Source organism: Crotalus tigris, unplaced genomic scaffold (assembly GCF_016545835.1).
Source record: "Crotalus tigris isolate CLP2741 ecotype Arizona unplaced genomic scaffold, ASM1654583v1 scf7180000017716.2861928, whole genome shotgun sequence".
In the NCBI taxonomy this organism is placed as follows: Eukaryota; Metazoa; Chordata; class Lepidosauria; order Squamata; family Viperidae; genus Crotalus; species Crotalus tigris.
The window spans coordinates 1,501,676-1,521,333 of record NW_024096587.1 but is presented as its reverse complement, the minus strand read 5'-3'; the positions used below and the strand labels follow the sequence as shown (position 1 = coordinate 1,521,333).

General features: G+C 40.7%; 1 protein-coding gene across 6 annotated transcripts in view; it reads right to left on the bottom strand.

The window, feature by feature from the left end:
* Positions 1–2,822: 2,822 nt before the first annotated feature.
* The window catches only part of LOC120306099 (T-cell surface glycoprotein CD4-like), a 40,256-nt gene continuing 23,420 nt past the window's right edge, over positions 2,823–19,658 (bottom strand). For 2 of the 6 annotated variants that reach the window (XM_039338750.1, XM_039338752.1), the window contains exons 2-8: positions 12,753–12,845; positions 10,741–10,902; positions 10,509–10,643; positions 10,113–10,361; positions 8,808–9,107; positions 5,544–5,801; positions 2,823–5,458 (exon numbers count right to left, since the gene is read on the bottom strand). In XM_039338750.1, the coding sequence (XP_039194684.1) occupies positions 5,220–5,458; positions 5,544–5,801; positions 8,808–9,107; positions 10,113–10,361; positions 10,509–10,643; positions 10,741–10,902; positions 12,753–12,795 (1,386 nt within the window). In that variant the 5' untranslated portion in view covers positions 12,796–12,845 and the 3' untranslated portion in view covers positions 2,823–5,219. Of the gene's footprint in view, positions 5,459–5,543; positions 5,802–8,807; positions 9,108–10,112; positions 10,362–10,508; positions 10,644–10,740; positions 10,903–12,752; positions 12,846–18,810; positions 18,831–19,658 lie in introns of those variants that run through there. The other 4 variants (XM_039338753.1, XM_039338756.1, XM_039338751.1 and 1 more) reach the window with 4 other exon arrangements.

Sequence of the window (19,658 nt, the reverse complement as noted above, 5' to 3'; positions counted from 1 at the left end):
CATCAGATTAAAGAAATAAGAAATAAATAAAGGACTTTTAGCACATTCTAGTTAGTTTGAATGTTGAGGCTGGTAATTTTTTTAAAAAAGAAGATAGAAAATAAAAGGATGGAAAATGTCAACTTTCTGAAAGAAACTAGTCAGGAAACAAAGACCATAAGAAATAGAACTCTATCAATATAGTCTATAATGGGTGGGGCTCTTTTATGATTTGTGGACTTCAACTCCCAGATTCCTGAGCCAGCCAGTAAGTTGAACTCCACAAGTCATAAAGAGGCTATTGTTCCCCACCTCTGGTCTATAATATCAAAATCTTGAAAGCTTGGCAGGATTCTTTTTCTTCCCTTTTAATCCCAAGAGAGTCAAGTTGGGCAAATCTTGAGTTTCTCCCTCATCCCCTACTGTCAATAGAATAGAATAGAATAGAATAGAATAGAATAGAATAGAATAGAATAGAATAGAATAGAGCTGGAAGAGACCTTGGAGGTTTAGTCTAGCCCCCTGCTCAAGCAGGAACGTTTTTTTCTGGATCAGCTAATGATTTTGTAATGGCTGCTATATAGTTTCTTCAAGGTCATCTTTATATTTCTTTGTAGGCAATCTTCTGGTGGCTGGTTTACCTTCTGAGAAATCAAGAACCGTAGATAAGTAAGTAGAAGTCCCTGAGCCTCAAGTATTTGTTAATGGGACCTATCCTCCTCCCATCTCAACATCTGTACAATTAAAGTGTTGATGGCTGCATTCCACTAAGGAGACCTGTTCTGGTGCCTTGGACTCAAATACAAATCAGAGGCCCAGCAGTCATGATGACTTTGGGCTTTTTATCCAGGATGGAGTAGCTTGGGCAGGTTACATCAGTACAAGGTTTCTGTATCTCTTTGCTGCCATCTTATGGTTGATACTGATGCAGTCTCATCTGTATCCAGTTTGATCCAATTCATGGAAAGTGGTTATTTAAATAGCCTGTTTAATAAAATCTTAACAGTTGGGGCTGCTGAAATATACACCCTCCAGAAAGGGAGAACAATTTACCTGTTTCCCAGCTGGACATGGCACCTCTTGATGAGGACTCAGTTCTGAAGTCTGTGGAGATACAAAAATATGGTTTCTATTTCTGTGCAGGGATGGGGCTTTGGCTATCCTTCAAATGAAAATGAAAGTGTTGTTCTCTTGCTCTGCCTCTACCCTCTGTGGAGCATAAGCTGATTTTCTATTGAGTTTCTAAGATAAGGCCATGGTCAGAAGGGCTGCTGCTGGGAGTGGGGGCTGATACCTGGCATTCTCTGTTCGAGCTCCCCTCTTCTAGAATACTGTAGCTTCCCTCCCTCCAGGTCTGGATGACCCTCCTCCCTTGGTGTGGCCTTCCAGAAGGTTGTGGAGATCCAGATGTTCTGGAAATCTTGGAGACTTAAGTGGTGGGGGTGGTGGGAGTTATCAAAACTAAATGTCTTTATCGTGATCTAATCTAATATGGGTCAGACACGACTTCGCAATTAACAACAACAACAAATCTAATATGATAATTACAGATTATGGTGCAGTAGTCAAGATATCTTGATATTGCACTGGTTAGTTGCTGTTATCTTTTCTGAGTTATTTAAGGTTTTTTAAAGATTGAAGCAGCTCGATATGTTTCATGAATAAATAAAAACTTTGAAACTGAGCCAGTTTGGCCTAATAGTTACTGCATCAGTCTAGAAAGCAGGAAAACATGAGAAAATGAAATGAGATTCTGCTAATCTAGGCAGTTGCTTCAGGTATGTGGCTTTGTGGCTATATGAGAACACAACCAGGTTTGGGATCCAGTTGGGACTGCATCTGCATTGACTCACTCACTCTCTCTCTCTCCCTCCCTCCCTCTCTCTCTCTCTCTCTCTAACACACACACACACACACACACACAAGCACACAGACAGACAGACAGAGGGAGAGGGTTTTTCTTTTATAAAAAAATACCTTATTACATACTTGGCCCTTTTCCAATATTTTCAGGCTTTCTTGCCTCACACGTTTCCAGGCTGCTGAAGCTGCTATGGTTTCATGTTATCATTGCTTTGTTATTTTAATATGAAGAGGAGGAATGGCGTCATAGTTGCAGAGTCCATTTATGACATCTAGGCTGACTCTGTTTGCAAAGGCATCTGCCCAACTAAACAGATCTTGGATTGGGGTCAGAATGGAGGCAGATGTTTGTGTTGATAGATCAACAGAAAGGAGAATATGGTCTTTTCACTATTTTAATGGTGGCTGTGAAGAGGACACTTTGAGGGTCAGGGTATAAACATTTCTAAGGATTTGAGGATTGAAAACACAAGTCCATCATCCCCATCCATCAAATTATTTCCTTTCTGGTGTGGAATAAGAGAAGGATTATCTACTACCCTACTTTCCACCTCTATTCCAGTGTTGTGTACAAAAGAGGCTTAAAACTGGCATAACCCAAAGCATCTGTCTTTGGAATGGTTTGTGCTAATTATCCACATGTTTTTTTCCTAGTGGCTTTGGAAAGTTTTGTGTGTTTTGAAATATAAATATATCAATTATGTAGATTGTTGATATTAAATCCTCTACCTTTTTTATCTCTTGCCTGTTGCTCTCTCCCTCTCTCCCTCCCTGGTTTTGATATTTCATAATATTTAATAAACATAACTATATTTTTGTACTAACTGAACTGATGGTATGGTGCTTATTTTGATCCCTATATAGCAATGTTTCTCAGCCTTCACCACTTTAAGATATGCTGGCTGGGGAATTCTGGGTGTTGAAGGTCCACATATCTTAAAGTAGCCAAGGTTGAGAAATATTGCTATATAGGGATAGACTGGGAGTGTGTTAGGTGCATAGTAGGAATTTTCCAAGAAAAGGGTGGTAGATGGAAAGAATCTCACTAAAGCATCGTTAACTTGTCTTCAATAGATTGTTGAGTAAAACTCAGTTGTGGAATTGAACTGTCTACAAGAGAATGGCAGAACACCTAAGGGTATTGAGAGGAAAAAGGTGCTTCTTGATCTTTGCTGTCCCCAATGGCTTGATGGACAAGAAACGATGGATTTAAAAAAGACCCAGAAGTGCAGGATGATGTATTATTGGAAATAATTGAATTAAGCCATAATAGTAGTTCTAGGAGTTTTCAACTACAATTTTTATTAGTCACCAAAATTCTAACATCTCCTGCTTCTGTAAGATGGATGCTTGTATTAAAACTGAAAGTTGTTTCTGAAGTGTTTAATTGGTATATTTGAATCCTTGTCTCAATGGGACAGCATTTGAATTATAATTATATATGACTGGCAATTTTCCTGGGGCTCATCTGATCTCAGCTAAAGCACTGCAATCATAGTCCAGCTACCTGATTTAGCTGCTCTGAAATCACAGAGGACCTCAGAAATGGCATCTTGTGCAGCCAAATGCTAAAGAAAAATGGGAACACTAAGGTTTTTGAGGAATATTTATTAACATTAAAATATATACATGGCTCTCTTCAGACCTTGAGATTTCAAATGTAATTCACAAGTATCAGTGGAATGAATACAGGCGCTTTTACTTCTTGTTTTTGTGCATAATCATAAGCATAGGAGATCATGAAAATAAACAATCAAGCAACAGTAATTTTTCCCTATGTTTACATTCAGTACTTACATCTTAGAGCTGTGGTGGTGATGCATATCAAGAGATAGAACTAAGGTTTTTTTTTCCTTTAAGGCAGGGGTCTCCAAACTTGGCAACTTTAAGACTTGTGGACTTCAGCTCCCAGAATTCCTTAGCTAGCCATGCTGACTGGGGAATTCTGGGAATTGAAGTCCATAAGTCTTAAAGTTGTCAAGTTTGGAGATCCATGCTTTAAGGAATAAAACAAAGCAATGGAAACAGCCAAGGTAGATTGGAGATAGTTTTCCAGTTGTTTTTGTAACTCATCAGTGGAATTCTCTACATAATAGCACCTTTCAGACTGCAGAAGCCTCTTCCTCTCCACCCACCGCCAGCATTTTCCAAACAGTAAAAAGGAATTTGTCCTTTGAAATGCGTTAATTTATTAGCATTATAATTATATCATTTAAAAAAACATTGCTTTTCTCTGATCACCATTCTTGACAGAATATTCTCTCAGAAAACATTGCAGACTACACAATAAGTGCAAGCAAATATCTGTAGATATATACATGAATTAACCAGTGGAGTTGGGGGGAAAGATATAAGTATTTTATTTTGTGGAATTTTAAAAACAAACAACACATCTTTGTTCATTTACAGCTGCAGTAGACAGCAGAACTGCAGATCAGTTCAAACAGCAGTCGGCTATTAGACAACTTAGAAACAATTAGGATGAACCCTTTTTGGTCAATATTTTCTGCAAGCTCCACACTTTCAAAATACAGACTTGCCTAAATGATTACAGAACTATGAATATCAGATAGAAAGTTAAGGCAACCCAGCAATATTTGAATTCATGTAACTGTGCATTGTAAATGACTGGCAAATGGTCAGGCCAGTGATTTTTAAAGACACACGCATTTTCTCCTTTAGGCGTGGTAGTAATCATTAGGTAGTTCCCTGTAGGGTTGAAAAAGAGTTATCCAAAATTTAGGCTCAGTGGAAAACATGGGAATGTTTAAGATTTCCTGTAGATAAATATACTTGGTTTTGCGATATAAACTGCACAGTGGGATACTTGCTGTTTTAAAAAAGCATAAAAGTGAATTGTTGAAGAATGATTGCTCATGAGACCTTTGATGAAATTGCATGGCTGTCTAATTTAGTCATGATTTATTTCTGAATTTCTGTGGGTCTGCAAGCTTTATTTGATTTAACTGGTAGCCAATTCAAGTGCAATTTTAGTTGAATAATAAGCAGATGACAAATTTTAATTGGCAGAGCTGAAAGCTAAAGGCACAATAGGGTTATTATTTTGAGGCCTTTTGATTCTGGTTTGTTACTGCAAGAGAAAAGGAATCTGTTAGATGCAATATGTCTTTCTAGTAAAGAATAATAACTGTGGTGTCTTGAATCTGCTGGATTGCAGGTCCAGATGGACTGATTCATCCCAGGACAGCTTAACCAAAGGTCTTTCAAAACAATATCTGCAATGTCTTCCTCTTGGCTGGGCAACTGGATCCTTACCTCTGACACTGGCATGTCCTCTTGGCAAGCAAATGTTGCTTGATTTGTGCCATCCTCTTGGCTCGTTGCTGCCAAAAGACAAAGGAAAGATTATCCTTTTTTCATGTTCTTTCAGATCTGCTTCCATGGTTTTTGTTTTGTTTTGTATTTTTTCGTTGTAGAATGCAACCTCCCTTTTGGTTTATGGACAGGTAGAAACTCACCTGTTTCTGCTTAATACGTTTACAAGTAGGTACACAGACACCAACAAGAATTAACAGCAGGAGCATTGTGCCAATCCCTGAGCCTATTTTGATCAGTGAGAATCTATTCTCTAAAGTAGTCTCATTTGGGGTCTTTCCTGTGGGGGGAGGGAAAAAGATTTGAAGTTGAGAACAGAATGTGCACAGATACGGAGTCAGGAACAAGATGGTAGTGTTACTTACCTTGGAACTTACCCAGAATATAGTCAATACTGATTTTCACATTGTTGTTCACTTTGAGATCACACCTCCAGAGCCCTTCAGTTGTAGCTACGTGACAGAATTTATTATGTGAAATGGGAGAGCCACATTTGGTTTCATTTGAAGACTCATTTACATAAACCCAGCACAATTCAGTCAGTGGAGGAGCAGAAGGACTAATATGACCACACAGGGTCACATTGTCTTCTTTGAATCTGAGCGCGGGAGGGACAGCAGAGACTGGAGGGAAAGCAGGAAAAATATATTAGGGAAACAGTTTTTACAAGATCTAGGAGAGAACATTCCTTACCATGAAGAATATTTTATCATATGATCTAAAGTACTAGGCTGTTCATGGTACTGGAATGAGTCCCTCTCAATGGAAAGAAGATAGAATTGATGATATCAGAGGATATAAACACAGCTTAAATCAGCAGTATGCAAAGATGATTCAAGTTTTTCCCATATATTGGCACCAAAATATGTAGCTGTTCAATTACATATTCAACTTTCAGAAGCCTGTTTCCAGAAAATAAGTAGCTCAGAATAATTAGCAAATACTTCAGGTGTTTTAGCCATAATCCTGTGCAAACTATATTGACTGAACCATCGAATCAACTCTTCTTCTAGTCTCATTGCCCCCATCCAAAGTCAGAGCCCTTTTATTTAATCTTAGCAATAAAGTTGAGGAATTATCTTTATTTCTCAGCTAGACGTTTCCCCAGCTGCAGATCAGACTGCAAGCACAGCAACCAAGGTCCCATCAAAATGTGTCCTTAATTCTTGAATTACAACTGGCCAGACCCCCCCCCCCAAAGCTACTTATGACCATTTTCAAAGTTACAATGGCCTTGCACAATCACACAATTGCATTTGGGTGCTTGGCAACCAGCTCACATTTATACCTGTATGAAGCATCATGTGACCAAGATTTGTGCTTGGTTCCTGCAAAAGTGCCCACTGGGGAAAATTGATTTGCTTCACAGCTGTAGCATTTACTTAGCCATGATGGTGTTCACTTAACAACCATTGGAAAAAGCTCAGAAAATTGGGTCCAGTCACATGATGCCTCAACTTTCAACTGCAATGACTTATGACCATAATTTCAGATTCAGTTACGGCAATAAATCAAGGATTACCTATTTCTATAAGACAGGATGGGAAATAGATTTTTTTAAGCTTCATACTTCATACCTTACTTTTCAAAGTTGATTTGAATTTACTAAATGGTATAATAGCTCGCTATGTTGCATGACTTAATAAAGTAGATAGCCACCTTCCACCTTACTAGGAAAAGCATCTGCCAGTTCAGAATAGGGCAATCTCTTGTATAGTAAAGCATCACATGTCAAAATAAGCTCCCTGGAAGCTCCCACAGTAAATGTACCACATAAAATAAAACTTTATTTTATGAAGTTATGCAAATGGAAAAGAAAATGTTTTCCCATCAATAATAATATGATCATTAAACTACGAGTATACCTCATTTCCTTCATTAAACTTAAAGGTCTGCTTTAGGATGGGGGAATGGGATATCATTTTATCAAAAGCATTGTATTTTCCTGCTGTTTTATCTCTAAAACCTTAAGCTGTTTGGGACAGCTGTAGTGAGCTGACTTGTCTTGAAGTTCTTCAGTAGAGTTTTTCTATATAGGGACCATCCTTACATCCCTGTGTCTCCATCCTCCCCCACACCATCACCTATTCCTTGGATCGAAAACTGCTCAACTCCTGTTGGCCATTTTAGACATGCATGTCTTCTGTCCTCTGGTCATGGGAACTGTCCTCCATGGCCACAATGGTAGGAGTCAGCATAAGTGAGACACGTGTCTAATGCAGGCCTTGTATGTACAAGTTCAAACTGGGTAAAGGGTTGAGCGCATAAAACCTATGTGCTCTGATAACCTGTCTGTTAAGTTTCAAAAAGAACAAAACTGTTCGTTCCTTCCTTCCTTCCTTCCTTCCTTCCTTCCTTCCTTCCTTCCTTCCTTCCTTCCTTCATTTATTCATCTATCGAATTTATATGCTGCCCATTTCACCTAAGTGATTCCTATGGTCAGTAGTGATATAATCATTGTAATGCAGAGTTACACAGCCTCAGGAGAGAGGTCTTGAGACATCTAGCATAAGCTGCAGATCAATTAAATTCTATAATCCTTTAGCCTGAAAGTGCAAATGAACAAGAAAGGAAAATGTTCCATTTATAGTTCCTTATATGCACCAATTTAGCACTTCCTCCGTCTGTATTTAAAAACAGAACCAGTGCTTTCTGGAGTGAATGCTAGACCTATCTGCACAAAAGGTTGATTTCAACCTGGAAGTGCCAGTTTTTATGAGCTGTGAGTTGTGTACCTATACTGCAACCTGTCAGATTGGCTATTTTTGGTCACAGTGCTTCTGAAATAGTCTGACTTGACAGAACTCAGACCCAGAACACATCAATGCCTGCATCCTCTTACTCGGGCAACTTGAGTGAACTGACTCTTCTGAACCCCATGACTAATGTGACCTACTTCGCTCCACACCAGCTAATGGGAACGACTGTGGTTTTTCAGCCCCAGCAGGCAACCCTCCATGGGAGGAAAACAAAGCCAGGAGGATCCACCAATGGTTCCTTTTACTTGTCCTACATTAAAATAGTAAGGACAATGCTCCTCATCTACTTCTCACCTGAAGCAGAGAAAGGAGTGTAGCACAATGGATTCTGGGATACTTTTCAAAATTATTCCAAAGCTTTGGGAGTGAAAAACAGTGCTTTATAGAAGTGCATCTGTGCATTATATGGAAAAAGGAAAGCAGCTTAAATGGAGATGCCCTAATTTATGCCATCTATCTGGTAAACTCACAAGATTCGTTTTTCTCGCCATGCACATGCATACATAACTTGAACTAGACTGTTGTTTCTCTGTGTCATATAATATATGTGTGTATATGCATAATTCTGTATTTATTTATTTATGTCATATTTATGTAGTGTATATCGGAGGTGGTGACCCTTTCAGAGCTGAATGCAATGAAATTTCATTTTAATGTATGCCGATTAGTGTACATTTAAAGTGATAATAAAGTTATTATTCTATTCTATTCTATTTAGAAGGATGCTTTGAATTTTGTTCTTAACTGAAGGTTGAGTTTCAAAAATGTTAAAAAATGGCTGTGTTGATGTTCAAAGACAATAGCACCCACGGTTAATATAGTAAGCTGAAATTGCATGTTACTGTCAAACAGATTGAGATTTATTCCTACCTTTCATAACTATCAGGTTGATGGTTTTGCTCAAATTTCTATCTTTAAATCCAAGACGGCATTGGTACTTTCCAGCATCTTCAGATTGGACATTGGATATTTGATGGATGGAGAAAGAGCTATTGATGTTGCTTATGTTATGGTCCTTCACGAGAACATTATTCTTAAGCCATTTCCAAGACTGGACTTTTGGAATTTCCCAGTCTGTTTTTTCCTGCAGGTCAATGTTCAAAGGACAGGAAAGGAGGATGTTGCTGTTGATAGAGGCAAACCTGAATTCATCCAATCGATTGGAAAAACCTGATTTTATGTCCGACCAAAATAGAAAGTAACGTATGATCAGAATTGTGTACATTGCTGCTTGTTCACTGTAGGAAAAGATTATGGCCCTTTCCCCTCTACAGTAGTGAGTTAAAGTGCTAACCTTGAGATGGCAGAACATTTGCTTCCCTCTGAGCTAATCCTTACTCTGGGGCTGATTCGGGTTAATGCTGAAAGGGATTTTCTTGCTTTGTGAACGTGTCACTCATTATTATAGGCAAAGTAATAGGTTTTTCTTATCCTGGGTTGCAACCAGCCCATTTTAGCAAGCCGGCAGCTTGTAGGGAAACTTCCATGAGTCTGGATATTGCAGAAGGAATGGGGAGGATCTGACGTCTGTTCTCTTCAGGTCTAGTTCATCTGCCCCCCTTCTCACAGTCAATTTGGGAATCTCCCAAGTTAATAATGGGAAGATGGGAAGCCACAAGGGCAGAAATAGTTCCAGAGAAAGGAAAAGCAAACCATGCCATGATTGTGAACTAGCAAGATCCTCTAGACTAGAGTAGTGAAACTGACTAGATCCTGGAGGGATGAGAAAGATATCAAAATAAAATACAGGGAAATTGTTAAAAAAATGAATACATTCCCAGTTCAAGCTCCCTCACTGTTTTTGGGATACCCCAAGGGCCACTGAGAAGCTTAACAATAATTTTGCTTGGGCACACTGGAAAAAGAGGTTTCTGAAGTTTTTACTGCAACATTTTGACAAAAAAATAAATCTGATAAAATCACTATAGACAATGGGCTGTAGTGAATAGACAACAATATCATTCTATCCTATCTGTAACATAACTGTGAGTTAACATAGGATGTAAATTCCAGAAAAAGAGTCAGCGGTGAAGTAACCTTATCTTGGCAAAATGCAGTGATACTGGAAGCAGTTAGCAGAGCAAATTATGGTCGATGCTGAACTTTTTATGAGGAAAGACTTTGAGGGAACCCACGTTGCAGGCTCTTTGAACCAAATTTAGTGACTTCTCTTACCGAATACCTTGACATTGTAGGAGAGCTTAAGCTCATAATGAGGGATGTGACATTCCCACCTCCCATGGTCCTCCTGAACTGTAAGGTTTGATATCTGTAAGCCATCCTTTTGCAGTTTCCATCGTGGCTCTTTGTCTGTTACTTTGGTCTTGTGGGGTTCAAACCATTCAATCCTGGTATCTTTGAAAGGAGACAGATGCAGCTTTAAAGTGTCGCCTTGCAGGAGGTATCCACTTTTAGATCCAGTAACTGTGAAAGAAAGAAGGCCTACTGGTAAAATTTCCTTCTCGTGCCTCCTCCCAGGGATAACTTATTTATTTAATTACTCATTCAATAGCAGAGAGAACAAGAGATAGACAGAGAGGCAGATTTCATGATCTCTGTTATATCATTCACCTTTCCACACTTCAATATCATAAGTGGCCACCTGCTTTCCATTTACATCACAGACATATTTTCCTGGTTCTGCTTTTCGCAGTTCTAGAGAAAAAGTCTCCTCATCTGTCAATTTGTATGTTACAGACTTTTCACCTTTGAAGAAAAGAGAACCGGATGAAATTAAAGCTTAAACACAAAGACTCCTATCTCTCTTTATTGGTTATATATGGAAGAGTTCAACCAGTTTTACCTCTATATACTCGCTCTTTAATTTTCTGTAGCAGAAGTTTTCCATTATATTTCCAGGTCACTTTGTGTGCAGATGTGTTATTTAGACAGCGAAGGAAGACAGACTGGCCAGCAATGACATTTAGCTTTTCAGCCCTCACGGAAAACATTGCCCCTAGAAGAGCTAGAGGGTCAAAATAATGGAAGAATAAAAGAAAATCAACGATGAGAAACAAATGAGATTTCCTTATGTTTCTGAGAAGTTTATAACCTGAGTCACTGTACTATATTGGCCTTTTATGTTATTCGTTACATTTTAAGTATCTGCTGATTTACTCTGGAGTTTTCAAGAAGTCTGTAATTTGCAAAAGTTTTTGTCACTGTACAAGTTATTTGTTTTAAAGCAAGGTCAAGGAGAAATGAATAAATTGATCAGTCTCCAGACAAGGAAGAGAAATGTGCACGTCATTATTTTGTATAAACTACCATAGAAGATGGTTATGTCTAGTTTTTAAATCCAAGGAGATTTGTAATAGTAGTAAAGTTGGAAGGGACCTTGGAGGTCATCTAGTCCAACCCCCTGCTCAGGCAGGAAACCCTACACCATTACGGACAAATGGCTTTCCAGTCTCTTCTTAAAAACTTCCAGTATTGGAGCATTTACTGCTTTTGGAGGCAGGCTGTTCCACTGATTAATTGTTCTCACTGTCAGGAAGTTTCTCCTTAGTTGCAGGTTCCAATTAATCCAGATTAATTGGATTTAGTGGTGATGTAGCAAACCTGCTGGTAATGTCAAAATTCTGTTCTTTGTGAGCATAGATATCAGTGCACTAAAAAAGAGTAACCCTACTTCTCAGTGGACTTTTTCATAGGAAATGTGCTGCATTTTGGATCCAAAATCATAGAGATTGTTCAGAGTGGGCATGAGCCTACACAGTTAGCAGAAAGCCAACAGCCTAGGTTTGAGACCTGAGCATCCCACGATGTAGCAAGCCCCCATCCTTACCTCACCTCCTGCCAACCTTGGAGTTCGAAAGCATGCAAATGCGAATGGATAAATAGGTACCACTTTGTTGGGAAGGTAACAGTGCTCTGTGATGTCATGCTAGCCACATGACTGTGGAAACATCTTCAGACAATGGTAGCTCAATGACCTTGAAATGAAAATGAGCACTGCCCTCTATAGTAGACAGCGATTAGCGGACTAAAAAAAAATCCACAGGGTCTCTCATGCAATTCCAGGAAAATTGGAAGCTTAACTTACGGGGACACCAACAAGTGAATTTTTAACTGATGGCTAGACCATTGGATTTACTGTAGCGTTTGATCAAAAACTCTTTGGGTTTTTGCAACTGTTTTATGCTTTTACATTGGGATACTTTTGAATATGGGTTTATTTCTGTTCCAGAATATCAGGGGAAATACCAGTTGATATTCAGGCTCTTTTTAGACAAAGATTTAGAGCATTTCCAGGAGAAAGGTAAACCTGTATTGGCCAAAACAAGTAATGAGTAGATTCACATTCTTCTCACTAGTCTCTTTCTTTTTCCTTCTGCCTTTGAAGTAATTGCTTTTGTTATGCTTATATTGAGGGTTGTATGTTGGTCTTACGATACTCTCTTGGGGGAAAAAGGATAAACTTGGAAAAGAAGCAAACCTGAAAGAGATTCATAAGGATAAAATGGTGTTCATAACTTTATAAAAGAAAACTCAAGAGGAAAAACCAATAAATCATTAAATTATGTAAACATAAAGGACAGTTCTTTACATTAAAGGATGTATGGTCACTGTATCTTATGGCCACAGGTCTCCCACCTTAACATTAGAACTTCTATATAGATAATTCATGCTGGCCATTGTGAGTACATCTCAGTGTATATGCTGATGAACTGCTAAAAATCACCCAGTGGGACTTTTTTTTTCCCCACAGCAAAAGTTATGAAAATAAATGAAAATTGTTAGGCTGCAGACAGGAAAATAAGAGATCAAATGACAGCTCCATTGTGCCACAAATATATCTTGCCATAAACTCACCCAGGTAAAGAACAAAAGCAACATGGATGCTGTTTAAAACCATATTCACCAATGCACCGTTTCACTTGGACAACTGACAGCTGTGATGAATTCCTGGCAGAAAAAATAAAAATCATCAGGAAAAATCAGCATGGTTTATTCTAAAAATACCTTGTAGCATTCAATATGTAGGGCAAAAACAACTAGAAGTTTATCTTCAATTCTGAACAAAAGAAAAATTAATCACCAGTTTAAAAACTTAAAGAATTTGAAATAAACAGCAAAAAGCTAAAGAAGATTTTGATCTATGAAATTTACAAGTGAATTAAGAGTTCAGTTAAAAAAATATCTGAGAATTAACTATAAAAAAAAAAAGCTTCTTGTGGGAACCAGAGTTACTTTGTCCCCCTTGGTTCATCACAAAGATAAGCAACTTTATGATTGTAGAAACTGGATATAAGAAGGACTAAAGATTCTAAGTACAAGGGGAAAAAAATACAAGCCAGCTTTTGGTGTTGGTTAACTGGAACTTATAAAATGATACATAACATTATAACATTGGAAATATTAAAGGAGATGCTTGAGAAATGGAGCCAGAAATTAGTAGTTATAGTATCTATAGCATCAGTAATGAAATGTGATGCCCTCTATTGATTATGTCCAAAAGATGTCTATGAGGGAATGACAGGTGTGGGGCAAATGTTGTCTGACAAGACAAAGAAAGTATCAAAAGTGAAAGCAAAATAAGAGGCCAAGAGAATAATTTGGAAAAGGATGCTTGACTGGATATACAAAAGAAACTGGTTGAAGTTTTAAAAATTAAAGGAGAAAGTCAAGTGACAAATCAAGAGAGTGACCTGGAAAATGTTTTCTTATTGGATCTGCAAAAGAGGCTTTCGAATAAATCTGTGCAATGGACTAAAGCAGGGGTATTAAACTGCCGGCCAGCGGGCCAGATGCATAGTGAAACCGTGCCCACCCCATTGCCGGCAATGGGAAAAAAGTTGCGATACGTCGTGACATGTCACGTGACATTGCGAGTTTGACACCCCTGGAATAAAGAATTGAAAAGAAATTAAAGCCTATGAGAATATTTAAATGGACTAAAGATATACATAAAATGAGGGAATATAAAGTTAGTTTATTTGATTTAGACTGTAATCAAAATTCATATATATATATATGTTGAACAACAAACAAGCATGAACACCAGGAAAGTAACGAGACTCTCTCCGACCTGAGGACCTGGTGGATCTTTTGGAAATTTGTCTCAAAACATACTTTACATTTCAGGGCACTATGTACGAACAGGTGAGGGGCACTCCCATGGGGTCCCCAATTTCGAGCATCATAGCAGAAGCTGTATTGCAGCAGTTAGAGCGAGTAGCGTTGGCCCGGTATTGTCCCAAATTCTGAGCCTGCTATGTGGATGACACATTTGTGGTCATCAAGAAGAGCCAAAAAGCTGACTTTGTGGGCGCACTTAATTCAGTGTATGCGGATATACAATTCATGGAAGAGGAAGAACATCAGGGTAGGCTGGCATTTTTAGATGTTTTAGTCCATCGCCAGCCGGATGGAACCCTCCAAACTAAAGTTTATCGTAAGCCGACGCACACTGACAAGATATTACATCACGATAGTAACCATCCGATGGCCCACAAAGTCAGCTGTATTAGAACACTCTTTAAGAGAGTAGACTCTCACTGCAATACAGCTAGAGCTAAAGTGGAGGAAAGAAAACACCTCTTCCACGTATGCAGACGCAACGTGTACCCAATGAAGTTTATCAGGCGCCATGGCATACTATCCAGACCTTCAAACAACCAACAGATGGAAGAACTACCACCACAGGTTGCCCGGGTCACCCTCCCTTATATCAGTAACGTCTCGGAGGCCACAGCTAGGTGGCACCCTACAATGTGAGGGTAGCACACAAACCTAATCGGACGCTGCACTCTAGCATTATGAGAGCTAAGGACCCACTCCCCATGGCAGAGAAATCGGGGGTTGTATATATGATCAGTTGCAATGATTGCCCCAGTAATTATGTGGGTGAGACCTCGAAAAGAGTCAAAACAAGGGTCCACGAGCACAAGCTGGCCATAAAAAGAGGGGAGCAATATTCCCAAATGTGGTCACACATGATGGAATCTGGGCATAGGTTCAATTTTGATGGTGTTCGAGTGATTGCTAGTGACAATACAAAAATGGCAGATTACTCAAAGAGGCTTGGCTCTCAGGCGGAGAATCCATCAACAGGCATGTGGACCTGTGCCAAGCCCATTTGGTGCTGAGGGCATGGGAGGCGCGTGCTCGACCTCCACGGAGTAGGCAGGTTGGTAACATCCTCTGGCCACTAGAGAGAGGAACGGAGGGGGGAGGAGCCCCCGATCCCAACGTTCCACCGATATCGAGGAAATGCACGATTGCCAGCCTTAGAGCCCACCCGCAAGAGAGCACTCACACCTACAATGAACGAAACAGCCCATTAACATCAATGATTCAACTCCTGGTAATCCAAACACCCCGTCAGGTTATGGGGGGTGCTCGAAGGAGACAACTCCGTAAGCACGCGTTAGGACACGGAATGATCACCATCAACTGTGCCATCCCCCACGCCCGTATTGACATTCCTACTGCTACTCCCAACTCCACTTGTGCACCAAAGGTACATGCACACCCACGGGGAATGGAGAGAATTCCGTATGACATAAGGTCATCACCACGTGAGCCAGGATCACCAGCGCACCCCTCGAAATGCCCGATGTGCCAAAATGAAATGCGAGGGGGAGGCAACCAGCTCCATTTTGCCGTGGGTGCAATCATGTGCTCCCGAAGAATAGCGCAGTGGATGAATGGAAAGGAAGGAATGGCCAATGGACCGATGACCGCACCACGCCCCATGTGGGGGGGAGGATGGGAGTGATCGATCTAATGCAGCATCAAGACAGATATATCTGAGATCTCCCCTCGCCCCATTCACCCGGTTGGGACGATGGGGGCTTCGAACTAGTCCCCATGGCATTTCGGAGCTTACCAACGTTGGGACTGAGGGAGGAAGGATGGTAACTGCTGGAAAAAATGGTGATTGTGGGACCATCGGAGGTATGACAGAGGAGGGTGAAACATCTGATAGTGTGGGTCAAGGCAGGGTGTCTAATAAGGAACCTCATGGTAGGAGGGACGGTAGTGAGAGCAATGGACAGGAAAGGGATGGAAGTAGTAAAAAATCCACTGTGATGGAGCACCCCAGTGAAAGGGGTGAGAAGATGAAACATCCCAAGGATTTGGATTGTGTGCCTGTTCGGAGATAGGGTATACTCCTAGTTCATGGATACAGGAGGAGGAGAGGGAGGTGAGTAGCAGTATGTGCGCAGGTAAGAGAAGCAAGTGCAAATTGACTAGTAACACGGAGATTAGGACCAGAGCGCTGATTGGTCGGTCAGGACCTATGATGAGATCCATGAGTCAGGCGCAAACGGCCTTGTCATCTATAAATTAGTTCTCTCATTGACCTAAACCAGGGGTAGGCAACCCAAAACACTTAAAGAGCCACTTGGACCCGTTTCCCACCAAAAACAAAACACTGGGAGCCGCAAAACCATTTTGATATCTAAAATGAAGATAACACTGCATATATCCTTTTTTACCTTTATTATAGGTGTGTGTGTGTTTGTGTGTGTGTTTGTGTGTGTGTATGTATGTGTGTGTATGTGTGTATATTTATATATGTATATGTATGTATGTAGGTCTTTGGTTGTTCGGGTTTTCTCCCACGTAAAATTGGAAGTGTCTTGGCGACGTTTCGACGAAGTCCCATTCGTCATCTTCAGGCTGGTGCTTTCAGCTTCGTGCCTCGAGCAGCAATTTGTGGTCTTAGCTGTTTCTTCCTTTTAACTGCCAGTGGGGGTATGAACTGATTGGGTGGGAGCTTGGCTGTGTTCTGATTGGGTGGAGGTGTGTTCTGATTGGTTAGGGGCGTGGCTGTGCTCTGATTGGATGGGGAGTTGGCTGTGCTCTGATTGGCTGGGGGGTTGGCTGTGCTCTGATTGGCTGGGGGAGTGTTCTGTTTGGTTGTGCTCAGGTTAGTCTGAGTTGCAGAGGGATTCAAGATTTTGGGCTGCCCTGCCATTCCTTGGCTTCGCGTTCGTGGTCGTGCTTCCTCTTCATGGAGGTGTCAGTTTGCTTCATGTATGGATTGGGGGGGTTTAAAGTGGCTAATGATGCAGCTGTGGTCTGGCTTCTGGTTTGTGGTCGTGCCTCATAGTCAGTGTGGCTTTGGGTTTGTTTTTTGCGTGGATGTTTGGTGGTGACCTCCTGTGTGGTTTTTGTGAGTGTGTGTCTGGTATCATTTTTTGTGTTAGGGAGTCATTTGTCAATGAGGGCGGGTTTCCAAATGGCTGGTAGGCGGGAGGTATCATCTCGCTTGTTCATGCTGTGTGGGCGTTTTTCTATCTCGATGTCTTCTCTGATTATTCTGTTATTAAAATGTTCACTTTTGGCAATGGTTCTGGTATTTTTAAAGTCAATTTCATGTCCTGTAGCTTTAAGGTGTTGGACCAGGGAAGATGTTGGTTCCTCTTTTTTGATTGAGTTCTTATGTTCTTCAATTCGTGCACTTATTCTTCTGTTGGTTTGTCCGATGTATGTGGTGGGACAAGTGGTGCATGGGATTTCGTATACTCCTTGATTTTCTAATTCAATTTTATCTTTGGGGTTTCTAAGGATGGTGGATATTTTTCTGTTTGTGCAGAATGCTGTTTTGATGTTGTGTTTATGAAGGATCTTACTGATTCTGTCTGTTGTGCCTTTTATGTATGGGAGGAGGGCTTTGCCGTTTTCTTGTTCTTTGTCTTGGATTTTAGTGGGGTTTTCTTTTTGGATTAGGTTTGTAATCTTATTTCTATGGAATCCATTGGATGTTAGTACATTGGTGAGAGTGTGTAGTTCGGGTTTTAGGTGTTGTTTGTCAGCTAAGCGTTTTGTTCTGGAGATGAGTGTCTTGGCTACAGAGTTGATCTGTACTGGGTGGTGGTGTGGGAGAGCGTGCAGATAGCGGTTTGTGTGTGTTTTCTTCTGGTAGATGGTGTGTCCTAGGGAGCCATTGGATTTCTTGTAGACTAAGACATCCAGGAAGGGAAGTTGGTTGTTAGCTTCTGTTTCCATGGTGAACTGTATTTTGGGGTGTAGGCTGTTGAGGTGTGTGATGAAGTTGTCCAGTTTTTCTTTCCCATGTGGCCAGATTATGAAGGTGTCGTCTACGTATCTGAGCCAGAGTTTGGGTTTGTGATCAGATTTTTCTAGAGCTTGGGTTTCAAAGTGTTCCATGTAGAGGTTGGCAATGACAGGTGAGAGTGGTGATCCCATGGGTGCTCCTTCTGTTTGTTTGTATTTTTGTCCATTATAGATGAAGTATGTGTTGGATAGGCAGTGGTTGGTCAGATCTAAGATGTGTTTTGGGGGGGGGTTATATTTGTTTTGAATAGCTGTCAAGGCTTCTTTGATAGGCACTTGGGTGAAGAGGGATATGACATCGAAACTCACTAGTAGGTCGCTGGGCTGTAAGTTTTGTTTCTTTATGATCTCTATAAACTGGAATGAGTTTTTTTACGTGTGAGGTAATGGATTCTGCATAGGGCTGTAGTTGTTTGGCGAGAAATTTGGCTAGGTTTGTAGAGGTGAGCCTATGGAGCTGACTATAGGTCTGAGTGGGGTTCCTTCCTTGTGTATCTTGGGGAGACCATAGAGTTTGGGGCATCTGGATGATTTCTCTCTGGGAATGATTCTTGTATGTATATATATGTGTGTATGTGTGTATGTATATATATACATACACACATACACACACACACACACACAGGTAAAAAAAGGATATATGCAGTGTTATCTTCATTTTAGATGTCAAAAGGGTCTCTCTCTCTCTCTCTCTCTCTCCCTCTCTATCTGCCCTTGGTCTGCCACTCCTCTTCCCCCGCTCTCTTTCTTTCTCTCTCTCTCTCTTTCCTCTCTCTCTCTCTCCCTCTCTCTCTTTCTCTCTCTCTCTTTCTCCTCCCCCCCTCTCCTATCTGCTGCTCACCTGACAAGCTTCAGGCTGTTGTCCAACAAGATCAGGGGTAGGCAACCTCGTCTCTTTTATGACTCATGGACTTCAACTCCCAGAATTCCTGAGTCAGCCTAGCTGGGCTAGCTAACTCTCTGCTGCCCTTCCTGCTTCCTGCAGAAACGCAGCAAAGGGAAGAGCTCCGCCCAGTAAGCTTTTCAGCTCCTCGGAGAACACTGTGAGTGCACTCTCTTTTTTACACACACACACACACACACACACACAGAGAGAGAGAGAGAGAGAGAGAGAGAGGGAGAGAGAGAGAGAGAGAAGCAGGGAAGCGCAATTCCTCTCTCTGTCTCTGTCTCTCTCTGCAAAGGCAGAGGAGGCTGGGAGCCGCAGGGGAAGGCTCAAAGAGCCGCATGCGGCTCCGGAGCCGCAGGTTGCCGACCTGTGACCTAAACGATCCCTGACGATGTTGGCAGTAGCCAACGAAAGCTTGGAACTTTATTTAATTAAAACTTTTATAGTTTTTACTTTCCTGGTGTTCATGCTTGTTTGTTGTTCAACATGAATATACCCAGGAATCATTCTTCTATTTTTAATATCTATCTATCTATCTATCTATTTATCTATCTATCTATCTATCTATCTATCTATCTATCTATCTATCTATCTATTTGTTTTCTGAGGTTTTTGTGGGTGTTTGTATGTAGGTCTGTGGTTATTCGGGTTTTCTCCCACGTCAAATTGGAAGTGTCTTGGCGACGTTTCGACGAAGTCTCATTTGTCATCTTCAGGCTGGTGTTTCCTAGAAGCACGAAGCTAAAAACACCAGCCTGAAGATGACAAATGAGACTTCGTCGAAACATCGCCAAGACACT